The sequence below is a fragment of the Meriones unguiculatus genome, chromosome 18 (assembly GCF_030254825.1).
Source record: "Meriones unguiculatus strain TT.TT164.6M chromosome 18, Bangor_MerUng_6.1, whole genome shotgun sequence".
NCBI lineage: Eukaryota > Metazoa > Chordata > Mammalia > Rodentia > Muridae > Meriones > Meriones unguiculatus.
The window spans coordinates 14,682,943-14,702,318 of NC_083365.1; the positions used below are offsets into that span (position 1 = coordinate 14,682,943).

The 19,376-nt window shown below is 52.6% G+C and overlaps 1 protein-coding gene across 1 annotated transcript in view; it reads right to left on the reverse strand.

Annotated features, from left to right (window-relative positions):
- Window positions 1-73: 73 nt before the first annotated feature.
- Gpat2 (glycerol-3-phosphate acyltransferase 2, mitochondrial) overlaps window positions 74-19,376 on the reverse strand; it is a 35,897-nt gene continuing 16,594 nt past the window's right edge. Inside the window, exons 2-22 of the mRNA XM_021657097.2 lie at window positions 9,031-9,149; window positions 8,800-8,913; window positions 8,118-8,191; window positions 7,656-7,760; window positions 7,320-7,448; window positions 5,578-5,677; window positions 5,161-5,294; window positions 4,861-4,960; window positions 4,566-4,778; window positions 3,809-3,931; window positions 3,573-3,655; window positions 3,210-3,328; window positions 2,629-2,699; window positions 2,298-2,556; window positions 2,061-2,209; window positions 1,824-1,901; window positions 1,368-1,499; window positions 1,158-1,278; window positions 1,010-1,075; window positions 615-670; window positions 74-333 (exon numbers count right to left, since the gene is read on the reverse strand). Of these exons, the coding sequence (XP_021512772.1) occupies window positions 217-333; window positions 615-670; window positions 1,010-1,075; window positions 1,158-1,278; window positions 1,368-1,499; window positions 1,824-1,901; window positions 2,061-2,209; window positions 2,298-2,556; window positions 2,629-2,699; window positions 3,210-3,328; window positions 3,573-3,655; window positions 3,809-3,931; window positions 4,566-4,778; window positions 4,861-4,960; window positions 5,161-5,294; window positions 5,578-5,677; window positions 7,320-7,448; window positions 7,656-7,760; window positions 8,118-8,191; window positions 8,800-8,913; window positions 9,031-9,093 (2,406 nt within the window). The 5' untranslated portion in view covers window positions 9,094-9,149 and the 3' untranslated portion in view covers window positions 74-216. The remainder of the gene's footprint in view (window positions 334-614; window positions 671-1,009; window positions 1,076-1,157; window positions 1,279-1,367; window positions 1,500-1,823; window positions 1,902-2,060; window positions 2,210-2,297; window positions 2,557-2,628; window positions 2,700-3,209; window positions 3,329-3,572; window positions 3,656-3,808; window positions 3,932-4,565; window positions 4,779-4,860; window positions 4,961-5,160; window positions 5,295-5,577; window positions 5,678-7,319; window positions 7,449-7,655; window positions 7,761-8,117; window positions 8,192-8,799; window positions 8,914-9,030; window positions 9,150-19,376) is intronic.

Here is a 19,376-nt window from a genome sequence, read left to right on the forward strand (position 1 = left end):
TGTCCCTGAAGGTGGGCCACTTTCACAGGGCTAAGCAAGAGGGAGAAGGTATTGGAGGACACTTCAGGCTTAGGGAAGAAGCTAGCCTAATCCCTTTATTTATCACACCAAATGATGAGCAAACAAACACAGGCTTCCTAAGTCTAGGTTAGCTGTGTCCTGACCAGAGGACACACATAAGTTCTAGGCTGACAAGTCCCATCAAGTTCCCTGGTTTTAACTGCAGATGAACTGTCGGATAAATTGTTCCAGCTTGTCCTGGTTGTCCCGGCTGGCAAACGTAGGGGACAGGTGGAGCTGGGGTCCTGTAGGGCTGGGCATCTGCTGTAGTACCTGAGCCGCAAGATGGACTATAATCACCTTTGCTTAGGGGACAGTGCCTCCAGGGCCAAGCCTGTTCCCCCAAACCTGTAGTGACGCCTCAGTGCCCGAGTATGATACTACTTGATATAGTAATGGTAGGGGAAGGCAGGAAAACCACACACTCTAGCATTCATCACATGCTAGATACCCCCGTGGGTTGGAGGAACAAGGTAGTCCTCCTACGCAGTTCTAGCACCTCATGGGGCTGAGGGATGAGGTCAGGGACAGGTCGATGAGATGGCCTCTCTTACCCCCAAGTCTTTGAACGTCCAAATAGCACTGATGGCGAGGTTTGGGTCTGCACACTCTGGAGGGAAGAGAAAGACAGTGAAAGCTGAGGCAGGCCAGGGAGCCACTGGGCAGGACTTTCTCCTATGGAGCCCAGTATCGTGGTGCCCTCTTTTAATCCCAGCACTCCGGAGGCAGGGGTATGTAGATCTCTGAGATCCTACAAATCAAGTCCAGGACAGCCAAGGCCCTGTTACACGGAGAAACACTGTCTCAAAAAAACCAAACAAACAGAAGAGTGGGGCCTACATGTGAACAAAAGTCTCTTCCCCGGAGTCAGGCAACCACTGCCCAGCAGAGGGCAGCACTCACCAGCAAACCTACCCCCAGAAAGTCTGGGATGGGGCTAGGAACTCACCAAAGAGCCCTTCCTCCTGGGCACAGGCCTGTAAAAACTGGAACAACTGCTCCGAGTAGCCTACCTCTGCAGGAGAGATTAGACCTAGACCCCAGCTCTGTGGGACTGAGCCCCACCCCGAACACTGCCAGGGAAGTAAGGGCTTTACCTGAATCGGGCAGCTGCCCCACGTGGAGGAAGGTGGCTGCCTGGGCAAAGGCCTTGAGTATTGGACTGAGCAGGCGGCAGAGGAAGAGGAAGAAGTCAGGGCAACGAGACTGCTGGCTAAGCTGAAGACAGACCAGAGTAAGGAGGAATGTAGGCTCCCAGGTACCTTACCGCCTCCACTTGCCTCCTGAGGTAGCTTCTCCCAACACACCCTGAAGCACCGGCCTCCTGGCTCCTCAAAGTCATCACTCTCACTGTCAGTGAAGTCCCCACTTGGTTTCCACAGCAGCTTTGCACTCAGATGCTGTCTTCCTGTGTCACAAACTGGCCGGGAGCCTGGGGTCTAGGGGGTTGGGAGAGTTACTGGTCTGGTTCCTGGTAAGGTTGGGCAGGACACAGCCCTACACAGCCCTCAGTCCTAGTCCTGGCAGGTGCAATCAGATCTGAGCAGCCCAAAAGGATGTTGAGAACTACCTGCGCCAAGTACCCAAGCTCACTAAGAAACGTGAGGCTATACGTATGGAGAGAACTTCAAAGCCACACATGCCAACCTGGCATGAGTAGTGCAGACAGGTGTATGTGTGCTGGGCCAATGGCAGTACACTCCCAGAGCACACTAGAGTCAGAGGAGCAGCCCAGGGTGCCGGCCCTTGGGGTGGGAGCTTACCTCCTCAGCAACTAGAAGCCCACACTGGATGAGTCGGTCCAACACTTCCTGACAATAGCAGTAGGAAGACTGACAGGGCTGCAGAAGAGAAGCACCAGTGCCCTTCAAAGAATCCCCATGGGGGAAGGGGGCTTCTGGCAGAATCCTGACCAGAGATAGCTGGAGGCCAAGATCACTACCACAGGCGGTCATAAGGACAAGGCCCAGGGTCCTGCTGAGCTAGGAGAGGAGCCTGACCTGGGGCAGCAGTAGGTCTTGAGGTAACAGGTGCAGCAGCAGTAGGATCTGGCGGTACAGTTCATTCTGACTCAGTAGCTCTATGCCCTGCAGCTCCCAGGGCCCCTCAGGTGGAACTCTGCCCGCCAGCAACCCCCGCACTGCACAGGCTGGCAGAGAAGGAAGACAGCATGAGGACTAAACCATTCCCCTCTCCCCTGCACACGCCTCCCAACCCTGCTGAGCCCACTGACTCACCGCCCACAGCTTCGCTCAGGAAGGTAGGCAGCAGTTCCATACTCAAGCGTGCCAGATGTGTGAGGCCTGGGTCAGGCCGTGGCACCACCACCAAGTCCCCCTGGTGGACACGCAGCAGAACCACATGTGCCCTCAGCAGGCTCAGGGTATGTTGGGCCAGACACCGCAGCTGCCCAGAGAAGCCCACATCAAAGCCACGAAGTAGGGTCTCCTCTGTCAGCCAGGAGAACTCCCCCAAGAGCTGGGACAGGAGCACACCCTGTAGACAAAACAGGCCTGAGCAGAGAGCCAAACCCTGCTGTTCCCTGCGCCCCACCATACAGTGCCCTACCTTTTGGTGCTTCAAGAGCAGCAGTGTTGCCATGATGGCTGTGCTCATCACTGCTGAGCTGGCCACGCTGGCTGGGATGAGAAGAAGGAAATGTAGGGTGTGGCCAGGAGTCAGGACCTAGAGAGGCTTGATCCCACTTTTAGCATTTCATAGATCTTTCCAGCCACACAACCCCAACTCCACCCCAGCAGGGGTATAGCAGGTTCCAAGAAGCAGTTATCACGTGCTGTGAACCAGGCCCACCCCAACAGTGGACATGGAGTGACATCTGAGAAGGCATTAACAAACTTCAGCGTGTGGACTCTGCAGGCTCGTGCTGCTACTCTCAGTTACCATCCCCATTTACAGGGGCATCTGAGGTAGGGTTGGGGTGGACCTGGCATAGATCTGCTCAGCTGCCTTTGGGTCGGACATGGAGTTCACGTGCTCCCCATATCACTGGACACCCCTACTCTTCTGGTGTCAGGAGTGGGAAGTCTGGTGCTGACAACCATGGGCCCTAATAACTGCCCCTTTTTAATCCACATAGAGAAAGTACAGCAAGTCGCACTCCCAAAGGTGCAGATCTGGGTTTCACTCACCACTCAGGACATGCCGGCTCAGTCTTCTGACCAGGAGCTGGTCTTCTTCTTTGAGGGCCAGGAGGAGACCACTTGGTGGGGTCCACTCTTGCTCCTTCTCAGTGTCTGGAACAACACTACTGGGATAGAGACAGATCAAAGCATGAAACCAGACTAAAATGCCACACAAGTCTAAAGCTTTCCAAAGCTTTGGCTGTTTTCCCCAAGTCCTGGGAGAACTCATGTAACCCTCTGCCCTTCCAGGCCAGTGTGCCACCCTATACTTAGACTGTAGGGAGGGAGAGTGTCTTGGTGCTGATGTTCTGGATGGGTGCAGCTGAAGAGCCGGCTGCCTCCCGAGACCCATACACCTGTGCTCCTTACCATTCACCTAGCACAATGGGCTGCAACAAATGTTCCAGGGTCTGCCTGCTCCCCCAGCAGCTTCTCGCATTGATGGTGTACTCCTGGCCGGGATAAGGACATGTGGTCTGCTCTTGCCACCCCACCCCAGGAAACCGGTTCAGACCGTGTAAGACAGAAAATACTATCCCTACAAATGGCTTTGAAGGCCAGACTACCACAAAGGCTATCCCAGACTTTCCCAACTGGTTTCATACCTGGAGGGAAAACGGCTGGGCAAGGTGCACCCGGACACAGACTCTGCGGTTGCAGCCCCAGCAGTTGCACAGTCTCCGAAAGACAGCCAAGGCTCCTGTCCATAACCCCAGAGGAGCCAAGTCCTGCAGTGAAGGAACATGTATTTTCTTGGACAAGTCTCAGGGCTGCTACCCATTCTGCCTCCACATTGTTCACTGGTCCTCTCCACCGCCTGTGGCAGGGTGTGCTCCTGTCCCAGCTCTTGGGGGAGTTCTCCTGGCTGACAGAGGAGGCACTGCTGTGTGGCCTTGATGTGGGCTTCTCTGGGCAGCTGCGGTGTCTGGCCCAACATACCCTGAGCCTGCTGAGGGCACATGTGGTTCTGCTGCGTGTCCACCAGGGGGGCTTGGTGGTGGTGCCACGGCCTGACCCAGGCCTCACACATCTGGCACGCTTGAGTATGGAACTGCTGCCTACCTTCCTGAGCGAAGCTGTGGGCGGTGAGTCAGTGGGCTCAGCAGGGTTGGGAGGCGTGTGCAGGGGAGAGGGGAATGGTTCTCCGCCTTTTCACTCATGACCTCCTTTGTGGGGACTTTTGTAAGATGGTGATGGTAAAGACCTTGGGAGACACTGTAGGATGGTGGCTCTAGGGACAGTTCCTCTCACACACATTTCACGTCCCAATCTGACCTCAGTCCTAAAGAATCCCAGCCACAGAACATATTGTACCACCCAGAACTGATGTCTACTTGGTCCCCAGGGACAAGAGGGTCTCACATGGTTCATGTTCCATGGTACATCTGGAACCAGGTCATAGGCAATGGCAACTGGTACCAGTGTGGCGTCTGGGATGATGCCTGCCTGGACCGCTTGGACCACCAGTCCTAGCCAGGCCTGGCCCAGGGCTGAAAGCCTGGGCCCTGGATACCCAGGGGGCTCTTCCAGGAAGATGAGCAGAGACTGCCCACTGGCTAGCAGCTGCTCCACAGCCTATAAGGGAAGAGGGTGGGCATCGAGGCAAAATCAAGGCAGACCCCTTGGGCCACCCCACATGGCTCCTGGGAGCACTCACTGCACGGAGCACAGTCCTGGCAAGGATGCCCTCTGAGCTGTCCAAAGAGAGGTTGGCCTCCGGAGGCAGGAAAAGTCCCCCAAGTGTCCTCAGTAGAGCTCTGTGAGCACAGGACAGAGCTGAATGAGAAGGGGATGAGGAGAGACTGGCCTATAGGCCTGCAAGGGCCTTGATTCTCCCAGGCCTGTCTAGACACTTGAAGCAGCCATAGCCCAGGGACCCTTGGCTGCTGCAAACAGGCTAAAGAAGGCAAAATCCCCTCTACCCCCTGCTCCAGCTGGGGCTGCCCTCCTGTCATACCTGAGAGCAGGGGAGCAGGTGCTGGGGTCCAAAGCCACACGGACCACACCAAGGCCTTGGGAAAACAGTACAAAAGGCAGCAGGAAACCATCCAAGAGAGACTTGTGTGTAGAAAGGAAGACAAGCGGCGAGCCCTGCTCCAGAGACAGCCAGAAGAAAGCGCCCACCCTAAAAACACAGCCAGACCCCAGCACCTGCAAGTCCTAGCGCAGCATTGAGGGAGGGAGAGTGGACTTCTCCTCTGCACATTCCCCAAAGGTAGAGCAGCCTTCCCACAACTTTTAAGAAACCCTGTAGAAGCAGGACTATGAGGCGACACGGTGACAAGACTATCAAGAGCTGTGGACTTTTCTAACAACTGACGGGGCCTGGTCATCTACTCTGGCCACCAGTCCTATCCAGTATGGCCTGGCTTACCTCCTGGACAGCCTTATGGACCATCTTCATCTGTCCCTTGTGAAGTTGCACATTCAGAAAGAGGCGGTTCAGGAACCACAGCAGTGCCCAGCTGCACAGCCTTGGAAGCAATGTCAGCTTGAGGTGCAGCTGAGTCGCTGTCCATAAGGCAGCCCACAGCACCCCAGAAGGTTGCCCAGAATTCCTCAAAGGCAAGCAACATTATTGCCCACACTGAACAGGAGGAAAGTGAGTCATAACCTGCTCAGCAGTACACAATGCTAAATGGGTGCTGGGGCTACAAAGGGTCCTGATACCACAGCCCATGCCTGTGAGGTACTGACTCTTCCAAGTTCACGACACACCTGGCTCCACCAGACACGGATCCTGCCTCTGTTTATCTAAAGGGAGACCAAAGGACCCAGACCCTTTCCGGACAGAACCCAGCAGCCTATATTTACCAACTACCAGGAAAAGTGGAGCAAAAGGGAGATGATAAAAGGAGGGCAGGGCTCAGTGCGTTTGCTCAGATGCCCAGTAGGGGGACCATCTCGCTACCAAAGTAGGTAGCAGGAAAGCTGGTGGACAAGCAGCAAGTCCACATCTGATGGGGACAATTCTGAGAAGCATCTCTGTGGGAACACTGGAGGATGCTGTGCGCCTATAAGGGCTGTACGGTTAGACCACCTGACTACTTAGTTGCACAGAGGAGGCAGGCAGCCCACTAAAATTGTGCTTGGGAGCTCCTACACAAGAACATCTTGAGACCAAGGGCTTGAAAGCCTCAACAGAGTCAAGAACTGTTACAATAGAGGGCTGGTCAAGATCACCAACAGACTCTCCATTCTTTTTTTCACTTAAAGACAACTGAGCCCGACTTACAGCCTTCAGCAGCTTAATGCGCCCCCTGGCTTTAAACATCAACTGTATCTACAGCTCTGCAAGTATATACCCCTTCATCTGAGCTCACAGGACTATACAGACAACCAAGTCCTCAGGTCAGTTTTTGGAACTCTTTCAATCCAAACATCCTTCCAGGGCCAGTTCCCTCCTTTCCAAGCCTGTCCCTCTGTATATACCCCTAGGCCAGAAACAGGGATTTTCTGTCTTTTCCTCTCACCACCTCCAGCCCACCACCCAGTCCCATTATTACCACCTAAACCTCTCTATCTACTCATTCCAACACCCCTGTCAATCTCTCACTGGGACAAACAGCTTTGTAGATGTTGGCTGGTCTCGGCTTTTGACCTCAACTCATCATGCTAGCACTTTTCACTTAAAACTTTTCACCTGTTTTTTCACTGCCCTTGGAGTGGCTCTGCTCTAGTTTCCTCTACCTCTCCACTTCTTCTCCAGCTGCCCTCTGCCTCACTCATCAGTTTCCCACCGTGTCAGTATCTTCTGTGAACCTAGCCCTTCCTGCTCAGGGCCCTGACTCCGGCTTTCCCCTCTACAGAGACTGTTTCCTCTACTTTTACTCCTGTGCCTCCAGGGCTGGCTTACTTCCCTTCTGGGAATTCTGGCTCAGCCCTCATTCCTTTCTTTGAGCAGCTGTATCACTGTCCACAGTGAGGCTTTAATATCCTACATCTGTACAGTGTGACCTGTACAGTGTGAACCCAGAGAAGAACTACAGTGGGCTGTCGCCCATTCTAATAAACACCATCCAGATACTCAAGTGACTTCCCAAGCCCAGCCAACATGCACTTTCCAGAAGGGGCAGAGGCCTCAACCTAAGGACGTATGCCCCTCACCATAGTTACCTGAGCAAGAAGGGGCGGGGTGTAGACTGTATGTGGCCCAGGATGCGCTGTACTTCTTTCTTCACTAAGTCAGGCGTCTGGCCTTCTCCAGCCCCTCCTGGAATCCTCCCTGAGAGGAGGTTCTGTACCCTGTTGCAGTTAGGGGGACAGTTTTGGGCTAGATGCCAACAGTCTCTCCAATCATGTCCCCAGTACATAGCCAGGAATCTGATATGGGCCCAAGCAGAGAGAACATTCCAAAAGACTTGCTCCAGCCAGACCTGGCCATTCTGACTTAGAGCCTTTGTCACCCTTTTAAGTATCCCACAAATGCCAGATTCTGATCTGCCTCCTCACCCAGTGTTTTCCATGATCTTTTGGGAGGCATCAGAGCTGGTGGGTATGTGCTGCTCCAAGGACCACAGGAAATAGCAGAGCCTGCGAACCAGCCAGCCCCGAAACCTGAGGGGAAGATGGATCAGAGAAGACTCCCCAGGGTACACAGCAGTCTAGTCACCAGGAAGGGTTTGCACCCTAGTCTCATGTCCCAGGACCAATCTCTACCATGGAGCAAAAAAAAAAAAGGGGGGGGGGGAGGAACCACTTGCCTCTCTACTCTGAGGAGGCACAGTGGCCTAACAGCCTGTGGGCAACCCTTACATGCACATGGAAGGAACTACTACAGGAGAGTAATGCTTGCCTCAGTTTGCTGTGGCTATGCAGGAGAGGACAGGTGCCCTTCTTTTTTCTACTGCAGGAAGAAAATGATAGGGCGGAGGGCCCTTGCAACCCACCACCTGCACCCCCAGCTCTGACTACCTGGTGTTCTCCTCCTTCACAAGGATCACATTGCAGAAGCCCAGATCCATTATGCTTCTGTGGAAGAGGGACTCCTGCCCAAGAGGGAAGGGACAGCATGTCCTAGGGGACCATTGCAAGCAAAGTCCATACCCTATCCATCTAGCTTCTGCCTGGTGGCCTCTGAGTCTACCAAAAGAAATACGGAGAGTACATCTCCCAGATGTCTGATCCCAGATTCCAGGGTTGGCTCAGGAAAAGGCTCCATGTCCCGTTTGGAGTTGCCCTCTTAGAGATAAGCTCACTAAACTTCTCTGAGTAGGGGTTTTAATTCAGCAAGAGCAGAGAAAATGTAATCTGAATCTCCATTAGAATGCTGAGCCTTCTTGGCACCAGCACGTAATATACACGTGCAAGAGATGCTGAGTGCTATAGGACTCTGAGTGGACAGTGTCCCCTGAGCAGAACTATGAAGACCTAGTTGTATCCCAGCCTTGTGGATATAGCCTATCTCTCCTGAGGCCTCCTACCCAACTCTCCCAAGCCACACCCCAACAACAGAACCCTGTGCATCCATCCTTTGAAGAGTAAAGGCATGGTTCAGTGAAGAAAGACATGAAGGAGACAGCTTCCCAGAATCCTCACTCCCCAAACTAACTAGCCTAAGCTCTGCAACCGAGGGCCCATCCCTACCATCACTCACCCAGCTCTTAGGAGTACAGGTCTGGCAGCAGCGACCCATAAAGGGACGATACTTCCCCAGGAATGGAATGATGGCCTCCATCTTCATCCCAAGGCCTGAGGACCAAAGGCTGGTCTGGAAAAGAGCCACAGGAGAGTGCGTGAACTCAGGATCCTTGACACAGGGGCACATGGGAGTGAAGGTCAAGGAGGCTAGGTTGGAGGGCAAAGGCTGTGAAAATGCCCACACTACCTCCTGACCATTGTGGTTACTCCTCTCCTGGGTTTGGGCACTGGATTTCACCGTAGTGTCCATGGTGGTCTGTAAGATCTGTGAACTAAGCACTGGGCCTCTCTCCACCTGAGCCTAACCTGGAAAAAGGCAAAAGGACAGAACTACATGTTATCTGGGCCAAAATACAAAGTTTTGTGGGATGATCCCATGTCTACCCCAAGACAGACAACAGCCACGTCATCAGCAGTGAAGACAATTGCCAGGAAACTGAAGGCCAAGTCTGATCAAATATCTGTCCCTCACGAGTTGTCCCTCCAGGAAGTTAGCTGTACTTGGTAAGTCAGGGGCTCTCTCAGGCTAACATGAGGAGTGGCCATTTTCCACCTGCACACCCCAATGTCTCCTAACAGCAACTAGGGCTGTAATGGCAACTTAAGACTCTCAGTGTAGAAGGAAAGGCCTGGGTTATACCAGCAAGATGGAGGTACAAGGAATAGGACACTCTTTCCATAAACCCACCAAGTCTCTCTTGCAGAAGTGCAGATTCATTGTGCTTCTCTGGAAGACAGACTCCTGCTCAGCAGAGTCCCCCTACCCTCGTCTCCCACCATATCCATGCCGAACAGATTAGCCTGACTACTCACATTCTTTTTTTCACCCAATCACACTACACTCCAGCCTGAGGAGAGCACCTTCTTAATCCTTGAATCCACAGATTCTGCTGGGGCTGTGAGCTCATGATATGTCTAGATTCCTTTTCCCATGAGTTCCGGGGCCCAAGGTTGCCAGAAACACAGCCTTGCTAAGCCCTCCACGGTTCCCATTTCACTTTCCCCACATCATCTGAAAGTTGACCTGAGGTCAAGAGCTACAAGTAATTCCTGTGTACACTCAGCAGCTGAGGGGCATGGAGAGGGCGAGGAGAACCAGCTGGGAGTTAGTTTCCAGGATGCCTCAGGCGTTCCCTTGGTGCTTTTGAGACTCAGCAGTACCTGGATCCTGACTCATCTACACACAGGCCCCAAAGATCTCATTTCAAACACATTCCCTATTTGGGAAAGTGTTCTCACAGCCCCATGCAGACCCCCAAGGCTGCAAGGTAAGGAGTCCTGCCTCCTTTGCAGGAAAGATGGCTGACCGCTCCTAACCTCAAAAATTAACCCCACTGAGCAACGCTAGCCCTAAAAGAACTGAGTAAAAGGCAAGGCAAGGCAAGGTCTCAGGAGCCAATTAAGTTAACTACCTAGCTCGTGCAATCCAGGTCAGTCTGGGGGCGTATCTCAAGACAGGGCCTTGCTCCGTAGCCCAGACTGGCTTTGAATTCTCCAGCCTCCTTCCTCAGTTTCTCAAGCACCAGGAATACAGACACATCTGGCACCCAAGTTCCCTAAGTGAGCGCCACTGGCATCCTGCATAGATGAAACACCGGTCCCCAAAAGGGCCAAATACAGTTCACATATACCCTTTCGCCGGCTATATGCGCTTAAATGTTAGGATTTAAGGCCAACGTTTAAAAGCAGAGAGCTTGTTATATAAGGAGCGGGGGCCTCCAGCTGCTGTAAAAATAACCTTGAGATGTGGCGTCTCTGAGCAAATACCCAACAAGGCCTCGCCTGGGGGGAGGGGAGCACAGGAGCCACCCTCCCTTTCACTCGGGCTTGTGAGTCCTCCCACCACAGAGGTGACATTTGGCGCCTGGCTCCTGTGTAGCTCTTGACCAAAGGCTAAAATACAAACCCGCCCCCAAAATGTAGACTGTTCCTGCCCTACTAAGCCTCACAGAACTTAACCTTAAAGGCTCAGCTCCAGCAGACACCCCTACGGACCCGCAAGGAAGCCCCTCGTCAAAACCAAGATGGAGGACAGGGCTTGTCTCAGAGGGGGCACCGGAAGTCCGTCCTCGCCGCTGTCGTCCGGGTCTCAGGTGCCAGAGGCCAAGCAAATGTCAAAGCGGGGCTCTCCAGGGCCACCAGCTAGGCCGCAGGCCCCTGTGGGTTTGTCTGTGTGTCAGGCCGGGCGACTAGACCACCCACCGGCCCGAGCTCCCCATCAGTCCCTGCCGGACCCAAACCCCAGCCCAGCCCAACCTGGCCAGGCCCAGCCCAGCACACGAGTCCCACGAAGCTCCCGCCAACTCCCGCCAAACAGCCTCGTGACCGAGCCAGCTAAGCGGGAAGACTAGGCTCTGCGCATGCGCCTCGGAAGCTGCCCCGACAGCCAATCCTGACGCGCCCTGGGCCCGAAGCCCCATCCCCTAGACGCCCAGCTCTGTACCACGTGATCTCTGTTGGGGGTTGGGGCGCCCTCACCGCAAGTGTTGTTTAGAGTGTGTGGGGAGAGGACTTCCTGGCCGGGCCTGGGGCCCTGATTGCCGTTCCAGTCGGGGAGCATGGGATGCAGAGGGTCCAAGGGCAAAAGAGGGAGTCTTAAAAAGGGAGGGGGCAGATAGCATATAGCTTTCAACCCAGGAGAGGCGGATGGATCTTTGTGAGTTCAAGCCCAGACTGTTCTACATAGCAAAGATCCAGGTCACCCAGAACTACATAGTGAGATCCTGTCTGAAAAAATATATATATTTAAAATTATGTGCCTGTGTGTCTTTGTGGGAGTATGCACGTGTGAGGTCAGAAGAGGGCTCTGGATCTAGATCAGGCGTTACAGACTACAGTGTTCCTTCATGAGTGCTGGGAACCAAACACCAGACCCATAGTAGAAGGTGAGAACCAACCCCCGACACACACACACACCAGGTTGTCCTCTGACCTCCACACTCATACACACACAAAATAAACCATGTAGTTTTTTTAAAGGACGCATTGAGCTGAGCACCAACACTTAGCCATTCTCTGTGATGTGGTCAGCTGCTTCACGCTCCTGCCGCCATGCCTTCCCTGCCAAGATGGCCAGTACCCTCAAACTGTGAGCCACAACAAACCCTTTTTGTCAGGTGTTTGGGTGCAGCAACAGGCAAAGTATATAATGAATACATGCTGTGATCGTGATGTCCTTTGGATGAGTACCTGCTTTTGTGTCAATTCTGAGCACTATAGGAACAAAGACTATATGGGTTCCTTCATCATTTCATTGTTTCCAGAAACCCAGCAAGGGAACAGCACTTGAAAGGTCTACATAGGACTGGAAAGTGGACTCAGCGGCTAACATTTTATATTGCTCTTTCACGGGACCTGAGATCAGTGCCCAGCACCCACATCAGGAGGCTCACAGCTGCCTCCAAGGGATCTAGCACCCTCTTCTGGCCTCCTCAGATAACTACACTCATATGCACATACCCACACACATATACATAAATTTAAAATAACTTTAAAAGGTGGTACAATATAGAATAAATGGGGGGGGGAGAAGATGTTACCTGACACTACCCTCTGCCCACATGACAGCCAACTGGGTTCCAGCTCCATAGCCTGTTGTACCACAGGAGCAAAGCCACATATAAGCTGACCAAGCCCCCAAGAGATGGCTCTCATTACTACATCTCTGTCTCTCCTCTGTCTACCCTCCCCTTGAGGATATAGTCACTGTGCTTCCTCCATTGGGCCACACTGTGTCCCCCAAGGCCTAAGTCTGTGCCCACTTATTTCTACCAGGTTGTTGATGGTCTCCTAGTACACACAAGGTCCCTTTCGTCCCCTGTCCTTTTTTAGGATGGCCTTGAACTTCTGATCCTTCTGTCTCTGTCTCTTCAGTGCAAAGTTTACCAACTTTAGTTATTATACCTGGCTCCCATGTTAAATGCTGTTTTGTATCAAGATGCACAGGCTGCAGCAAGCAGACTCTAAGATTCGGGAGCTGAAAAGAAGCAAGCAAGCAAAGAAAACCCCTTTATTTAGAAATAGCAAGTTGACACCCCTGCCCCCCAGTGTGGGTCTGGATGTCTTCCAGCATCACCGTCTGGATAGAAAGGTGAGTTTTGTGGTTGTTTGCAGGCACCTTTCACCTTCATGGAGGGATCTCATGCTGAGAGGGAGCCCAAGCCAGCTGCTCCAGACTGGAAAGTTCCATGCGTAGGGACAATAGGGTCTGGGGCTATATCCGGCAGAGCTCTGGCCTCGTTCTGGACTTAGCTGCACAAAGGATGTGTTGGGCAACCGTGATGGCTGTGGCTGTTTGTCATAATCTGTGCACAGAAAGCTGTATACACTGTAGACATGGATCATGGATGGGTGCTGAAGATCTGGTCAGCAGTCTGTAGCAGGTCCAGAGCTACACCGTGTGGTGAGACCTGCAGGCCAAGTGCTGTGCAGACTGATGACCTGACCCAACCCTAGGAAACACTGAAGCTCTTCTTTGCTTGGCCCACAAACCATGATGAACCTAGGAAACCCCTCCCTGGACATAAGTACTGCCCCAAAGATCCTGACTCGTGGAACTGACTCCTACAGCCCAAAGGGACAAAGGCCTTCCCTGTGGTGGGGTACGCATTCACTTCTTAGTTCTGGGTGTTTCTAGATGAGGACTGTGTGAGTGGATGAAAGAAGGGTTGTTCTCATCCACTTACACACAGTCACCACACAATCCACTAAGAGTTGAGACAGAGGGCAGAGGATGGGTGGATTATCACCTGTCAGTCTTGAGTTGGGATACCAGCCTTGTCACTAACAACATGCTATATTCAAGGACTCCTAGACTACCCTCCCCTCACTCTGAGGACAGCCACCCTGATGGGTGCTTGGCTCCTATCATTCCAGAACCTTCCATAGGGTCTTATAAACACTGCGGCGATCCACAGCTGAGCATGGAGGGTTCGGCAGAGTTTGGGTGTTGGTAGGAAAGGGTGGGAGAATTAATGCTGAGGGCAGGTCATAGTATCTACCACCCTGGCCACTCTCTCCTGGTTATGATTCATTCTGTAGAGGCTGGGGTAAGAGGGGTTCTGAAGTCTGTGTGTGTTCTGTGCGTGTTCACGTGGCTGCAAGTGTGAATGTGTGTAAGTGTGCATGTTGCTCCCCTTGTATTTTGAGACTGGATCTCTAGCCTGAAGCTTCCCAAGTTGACCAGGATCACTACCCAGGGAGCCCTAAGGCCCTGCCTATTTCTGCTTTCCTTCATTGGGATTATGAGCCTGGGTTTTTTTCTTTTTATAGAAGTCTCAGCTGGGGGACTCCACACAGGGAGAGGCACTCAGAAGTGAGAGATCTGGGTGGGGAAACCAGGTGGAGCAAAAGGGTTGTTCCTTGTCTGCTCAGCTCAGGGGAGACAATTCCCAGGACTCTCAGGGTTGTCCATTTAGCCTTGTGACGGGTGACCTCGGGGTCCAGGGACATTTAGGCCCCTCGTAATTTCTTCCAGACCCTTCTTCTGACCCCCAGTCCTTTCCCAGAAAGCAACAAGCTGTCAGAGTGGGTGAGTTTGAATGCTTGGATCTTGGAGGTTCTTTTTGGTTTGGTTTTTGTCCTTATCAACACCCCGGATCAAAGCAGTACGTTTTAAACACAATGACTCTGGGAAGGGGCCTCATGAGGCCCTGGGACATTCTAAAGAGAGCACTTGCTCAGAAAAGCAAATGTCTATAATCAGTTGTTGCTTTCACTCCACAGTGAGCAAGTGAACAGTAGCGACAGAACAGCCTACTCCCTCCATGAGGGCCTTCTGGCCCAACCCCAGGCCCTGCCCCCATCCTCCCTTGCCTACATTGTTAGAACACTAGGCAAGCTGAGCTAGGCATTGGCAGGGAGAGGGTAGTAGCTCTGAGGGTGTGAGAATGACCATCCTCTAGGCCAATGTTTCTCAACCCCCTTTAGGGGTTGGATGACCTTTTCATAGGGATCACCTAAGACCATTAAAAAAAAAAAAAAACACAGATATTTACATTATGATCATAGTTATAAAGTAGCAATGAAAATAATTTTATGGTCAGGGGTCACCCCATGAGGAACTGTATTAAAGGGTCGGGTCGCAGCATTAGGAAAATTGAAAATTGCTTAGGACAGTTGTCATTACGTCTTCCCCAGGGCCCCTGCAAACTAGGGTTTTGAACACAGCCCTCAGCTTCTCTGTGGGTACAGTGCTTACGTAATGAACAGGCAGCCACTCACGAGGTTGAGCTCCCATGAGGTTGGGAAAGGGAGCTGGAGTGTTGCTCTTCCCTAGAGTGGGGATGGGGGGTGTGATGGTCTGTGTTGGCGTACTGGAGCAGGGACTCAGCAGAGCAGAAATGAGGGGACCGGAGACAATGCTTCCTGCTACAAGAAAGCTGAACTCAAAGGTGCTTAGTCAGAAAAGGCCGTATGTCTCCTGTGCCGAACAGTCCATAGACAGGATGGCCCAGGGCTGGTAATTCAGTGCTTAATTCCATGATGTCCCCCAGACCAGTTTCCCTCATGATGACAGGGTGCCTGACTCAGTCCAGACAGCAACTAGAAGAGACAACCTCCTTCCTGGATTCTTCTTTTCTGCCATGTCTCACTAGGGCCAGAAAGAGAATAGAACTCCTCCATAAGGGTCCCAGGAGTGCAAGGTGACTGTGGCCTGCCCCCTTCCTCTGCTCCGATACCCAGCTTCTCATTATCATAGCAAACTCCCAAGGTACCTTAGAGTAGGGAGAGGGTCTCTCAGGCCTTGGTTTTAAAAGTTTTAGTTGCTAAAGGAACAAACTTTCCATCTTTAAGACTCTGGAGGCAAATCTGCAAGATAAGAACAGCAAGCTTCTGTTCATAGGCAGGGGAGAAAGAGGAAGAGACTAAAACCCTAGCTCCTTTCAAGGGCACACCCCCAGCGACCCAAAAGGCTCCCCACCAGACCTTTGTAAATCCCTCTGCCTCTCAATAGTGCCACCCTGAGAGTCAAAGCTTTGAGGGGACGTGAGATGTGCAAAGTCCATTTGAGACAGTGTGCTCTCTGGTAGCACAAGATTTTAGACCTATTTCAGCCTTGGTAGGACATCACCAAGTTATTTCTAAGTGTAACAAAAACTACAGATGGATTTCTTTGTTTCGGTTTCAATGGGCAAGGAGTGGCCTTCAGGAGGCCTCCACCCCAGGCCTAGGAGATGCAGTGGCTCCCTCCCTCTGGCTCCCCTGGCTTCTTTCCTTCCCTCTGGAGGAGAGGAGCTTTTCTAGAGTCCTAGGACAGGTATGTGCCCTAGTGTTATCTTGGCTACATAGAGCAAGTGTGAGCTGGGGCTGTTGCAGGCCTGGACATCAGCTCCTCCCTGGTGGGTGGGGAGCTGAGGCAGGAGGAGTCTCTTTGGAATGGGGACAGTATTGTCCTTTGAGGCCAGCTTCTCGGAACCAGAGGCAAAGGGTGGCTGGCTGAGAACGGATGTTGGTCATTCTGTGTTCTGATCAAATACGATTATAAATTCACCCCAGGAACTTTCAGATCTCGGTTTTGTAAGTAGCAAAAAGCCCGGTTCAAATGATTTGGCCCATAAGCAGAACTGGTAGGCCTCACCAGATGCCAGACCTGCAGAGGGAGCGGGCATTGTTTCTTTGCAGTATTTTCTCAGCAAGCAGGGTTCATCTTAATCTCCACTTCTCTGCAAGTCAGTTATTTCAGGACTGTTGGCCCAAAAATCCTGGCCACCACTGTTTCTAGAGCCTTCAACATACATTCTGCAAGGAGCCCTTTCATTTCAGGATGCATGTGAATTCCCAAGCTTTTGCTTGCTCTCATGGGCAGGTACTTGCCACCTGACCTCCCTAGGGAAACAATCACTTTTCTGCAGTGTGGAGCCTTGAGGGCGGGTTTTGGACCAGTTTGGAGGGGTCCTCAGGGCACCATTTTCCATCAGGCTTCTGTCTCCATCTTGGTAAGGTGACCCTCATGCAAATTCCAGGTGCCCATAGGGCAAGAGAAGGGAGAACAAACGATGTCCCCAAAGCCGATCACCTCCAGGATCTAACTATTATGAATGGGACAACAAAAACAGATGTGGTAGGATGCCCTAGTGTGGGGACAGCACGGTGGCTTCACACAGGCACAGCGCACACCCTGACCTCCAACCCAGGAAGACTACAGTTTGGCCAAAAGAGGGCATTTATGTTGCTAGCTAATCCTGGATCAACCACGGGGACCCTGAGCAACCCCAGGCTGTTTTGAGTGTGAAGAGACAGGCAGGAGGCCAGCAGTCTCACACACCCCAGGCGCGTGTCGGAAGGACAGGAGCAGTGAGACCCACAACCACTGGAGCATCTGCAGGCTTTGCTTTGGTTTTCATTCTTTGCGGTAGTCAAGCTCTGTCATGCTGGCCTTGCGAGGCAACGGCTGCAGGAGCAGCGCATTCTGCAACCAGGACATCCTCTGTTCTCACAAGTAAACTCTGCTGAGTGGCCCAGTGGCCAGTAGCAGTGTCTGTCTGACCGGGGGGCAGCATCAGGTGCCTCTGTGACTCCTGCTGATCATGAGAACTGAGTTCTAATCAGACCCCACCATGGGCACATAGGCCAGTCCCAGCAAAGCTCAGAGCTGTGGCTTAGTCACAGTGAGCAAGGAGGTGGGGGAGGGGGGAGGCTTTGGAGAAAGGTTGTATCTTGCTGGGTTGAGGGGGGAAGTGTCCCAGTGGACTATGCATGGACTAAGAAGAGAATTTAAAAAACTGTTTCTGGAACATTGCGCCTCTAAAGACTCAGATGGACGCAGAGCAGGGTGCCAACTACAGAGAAAGGGTGAGAGGACTGCATCTTTGGAAAATGAGCAGGAAATAGTAGCTTGAGCTTTGGACCAGAGCACAGAGACTCCAGGAGAAATGAGATCACCTGGGGGTAGGGAGGAGGTTTGATCTTGCAGAGCTAGCAGGAGCTGCAGGGAACAGGTCAACAAAAGAGGTAAGGAGAGCAGACGGCCACTTCCATAGCTGTGCCCCCAGGACTCAGAGATGGCAGACCTCTCAGGTAGCAGCTTATAGCAGGACTGGTGGAGGTGCGGAAGCAGGAAGGGAGCAAAACCAATGTACCCCAACCCAACCACCACAAGATAAAACACCTCACTTTGCATGGAACCCTTGATAGACATCAACAAGGTGGGAAAGTAGCCGAAAGGTGACATTTCAGGTGGGACATTCGGGATGAAATTAAGTCTTCAGGAGACTTCAAGGCTGGGGCTTTTGTCCACCGAGACTGTGACCTTGTAGAGGAACTGAACCAGGATTTATGCCTTGCCATGTGATCTCTATGAGATGCTGGGAAGTGGCAGAACCCCCACCAGAGGCACCTGCTGGTCTTGAACTCCTCAGCCTTGAGAACCAGGAGCCCCAGAATCCTCCTCCTGGGGTGTTCTGTGTCAGTGGCAGGAAGCTACTCTGTCAGGCTGCTGCAAGGTGGCAACAGAGGGCAGTCTGTGCCCTCTGCTCCTGGGGCCTCAGAGAGCCAGGGGGAGGTCTTCCAATTCCAGGTAATCCCTGAGAAATCCTCACAGGCCCAGCTAGTCCTCCCTGCCCCAACCCAGGCAGCAGGCCTCCAGCAGCCCACGGACCTTGCCCATCCCAAAGGCAAGGGGCACAATCCAAAGCCTTTACTCAGCATTGTGAGAGTTCTGCCAGCTCACGGGGGTGTATCTAATACTGCAGCTCCCGACCTTTACCCAGGGTGACATTCTTTTCCTGTTCTTTTTATTTTTTAAGACCAACTCAGTCAACAGTCCAGGGTAGTCTGGAAGGCTCACCTTGTAGGCCAGTCTGGCCTCAGACTCATGGTAGGTAGCCCTTTTGCCTCATTCAGCCTCCTTGGTGCTGGGATTGTAGGTACGATAGACACCGAAGTAGTGGCTCCTTCTAGCCTCCTTTCTTCCTTCCTTGATTTCTTGCTTCCTCCTTCCTGAATTTTCCCCCCTTCCTCTTTCTTCTTTCTTTCCCCTCCTCTTACTCTTCACACAATACCCTTCAGCCAACATGTATCATCCAACCTCACAGCCATCATTCAAGGTGGGTGTTGTTCCCATCCACTTTCTGGATATAGAAACTGAGGCAGGGAGAGAGCCTCAGACAGCAAGAAGAGAGCTCTCAATCCACACCTTCATCAGTGACTACCAGCACACATTCCGGCCCTGGGGGAGGGGGCTGGGGAACAGCTTTAGGCTGCTGTTTGGGACCGTCCCCTTCTCCATTCCCTGGCAGAGGAAGGAACAGAGGTGGGAGATGCAGATTTGAATTTGGTGACGTCCCCCCACGACGTCCCTGCTCTTGTCTCAGTACCAACATTCTCAACCAGGGAACTAGTTGTAAGCTTCTCTGGTAACTACAAATCACTGTCCACACTATGACCCCAGCTTATCTCCAAACAGAGGGCTCTGCCAAGCAGGGCACAGTGGGTTCACACTGCCCCTGCCCTCTAACCTGAACACTGTGTCTCTGCTGAATCCAGACCTCTCCAGTTCCCTCAGGTTCAAGAGCCAGAAGATTCCTTATTTCA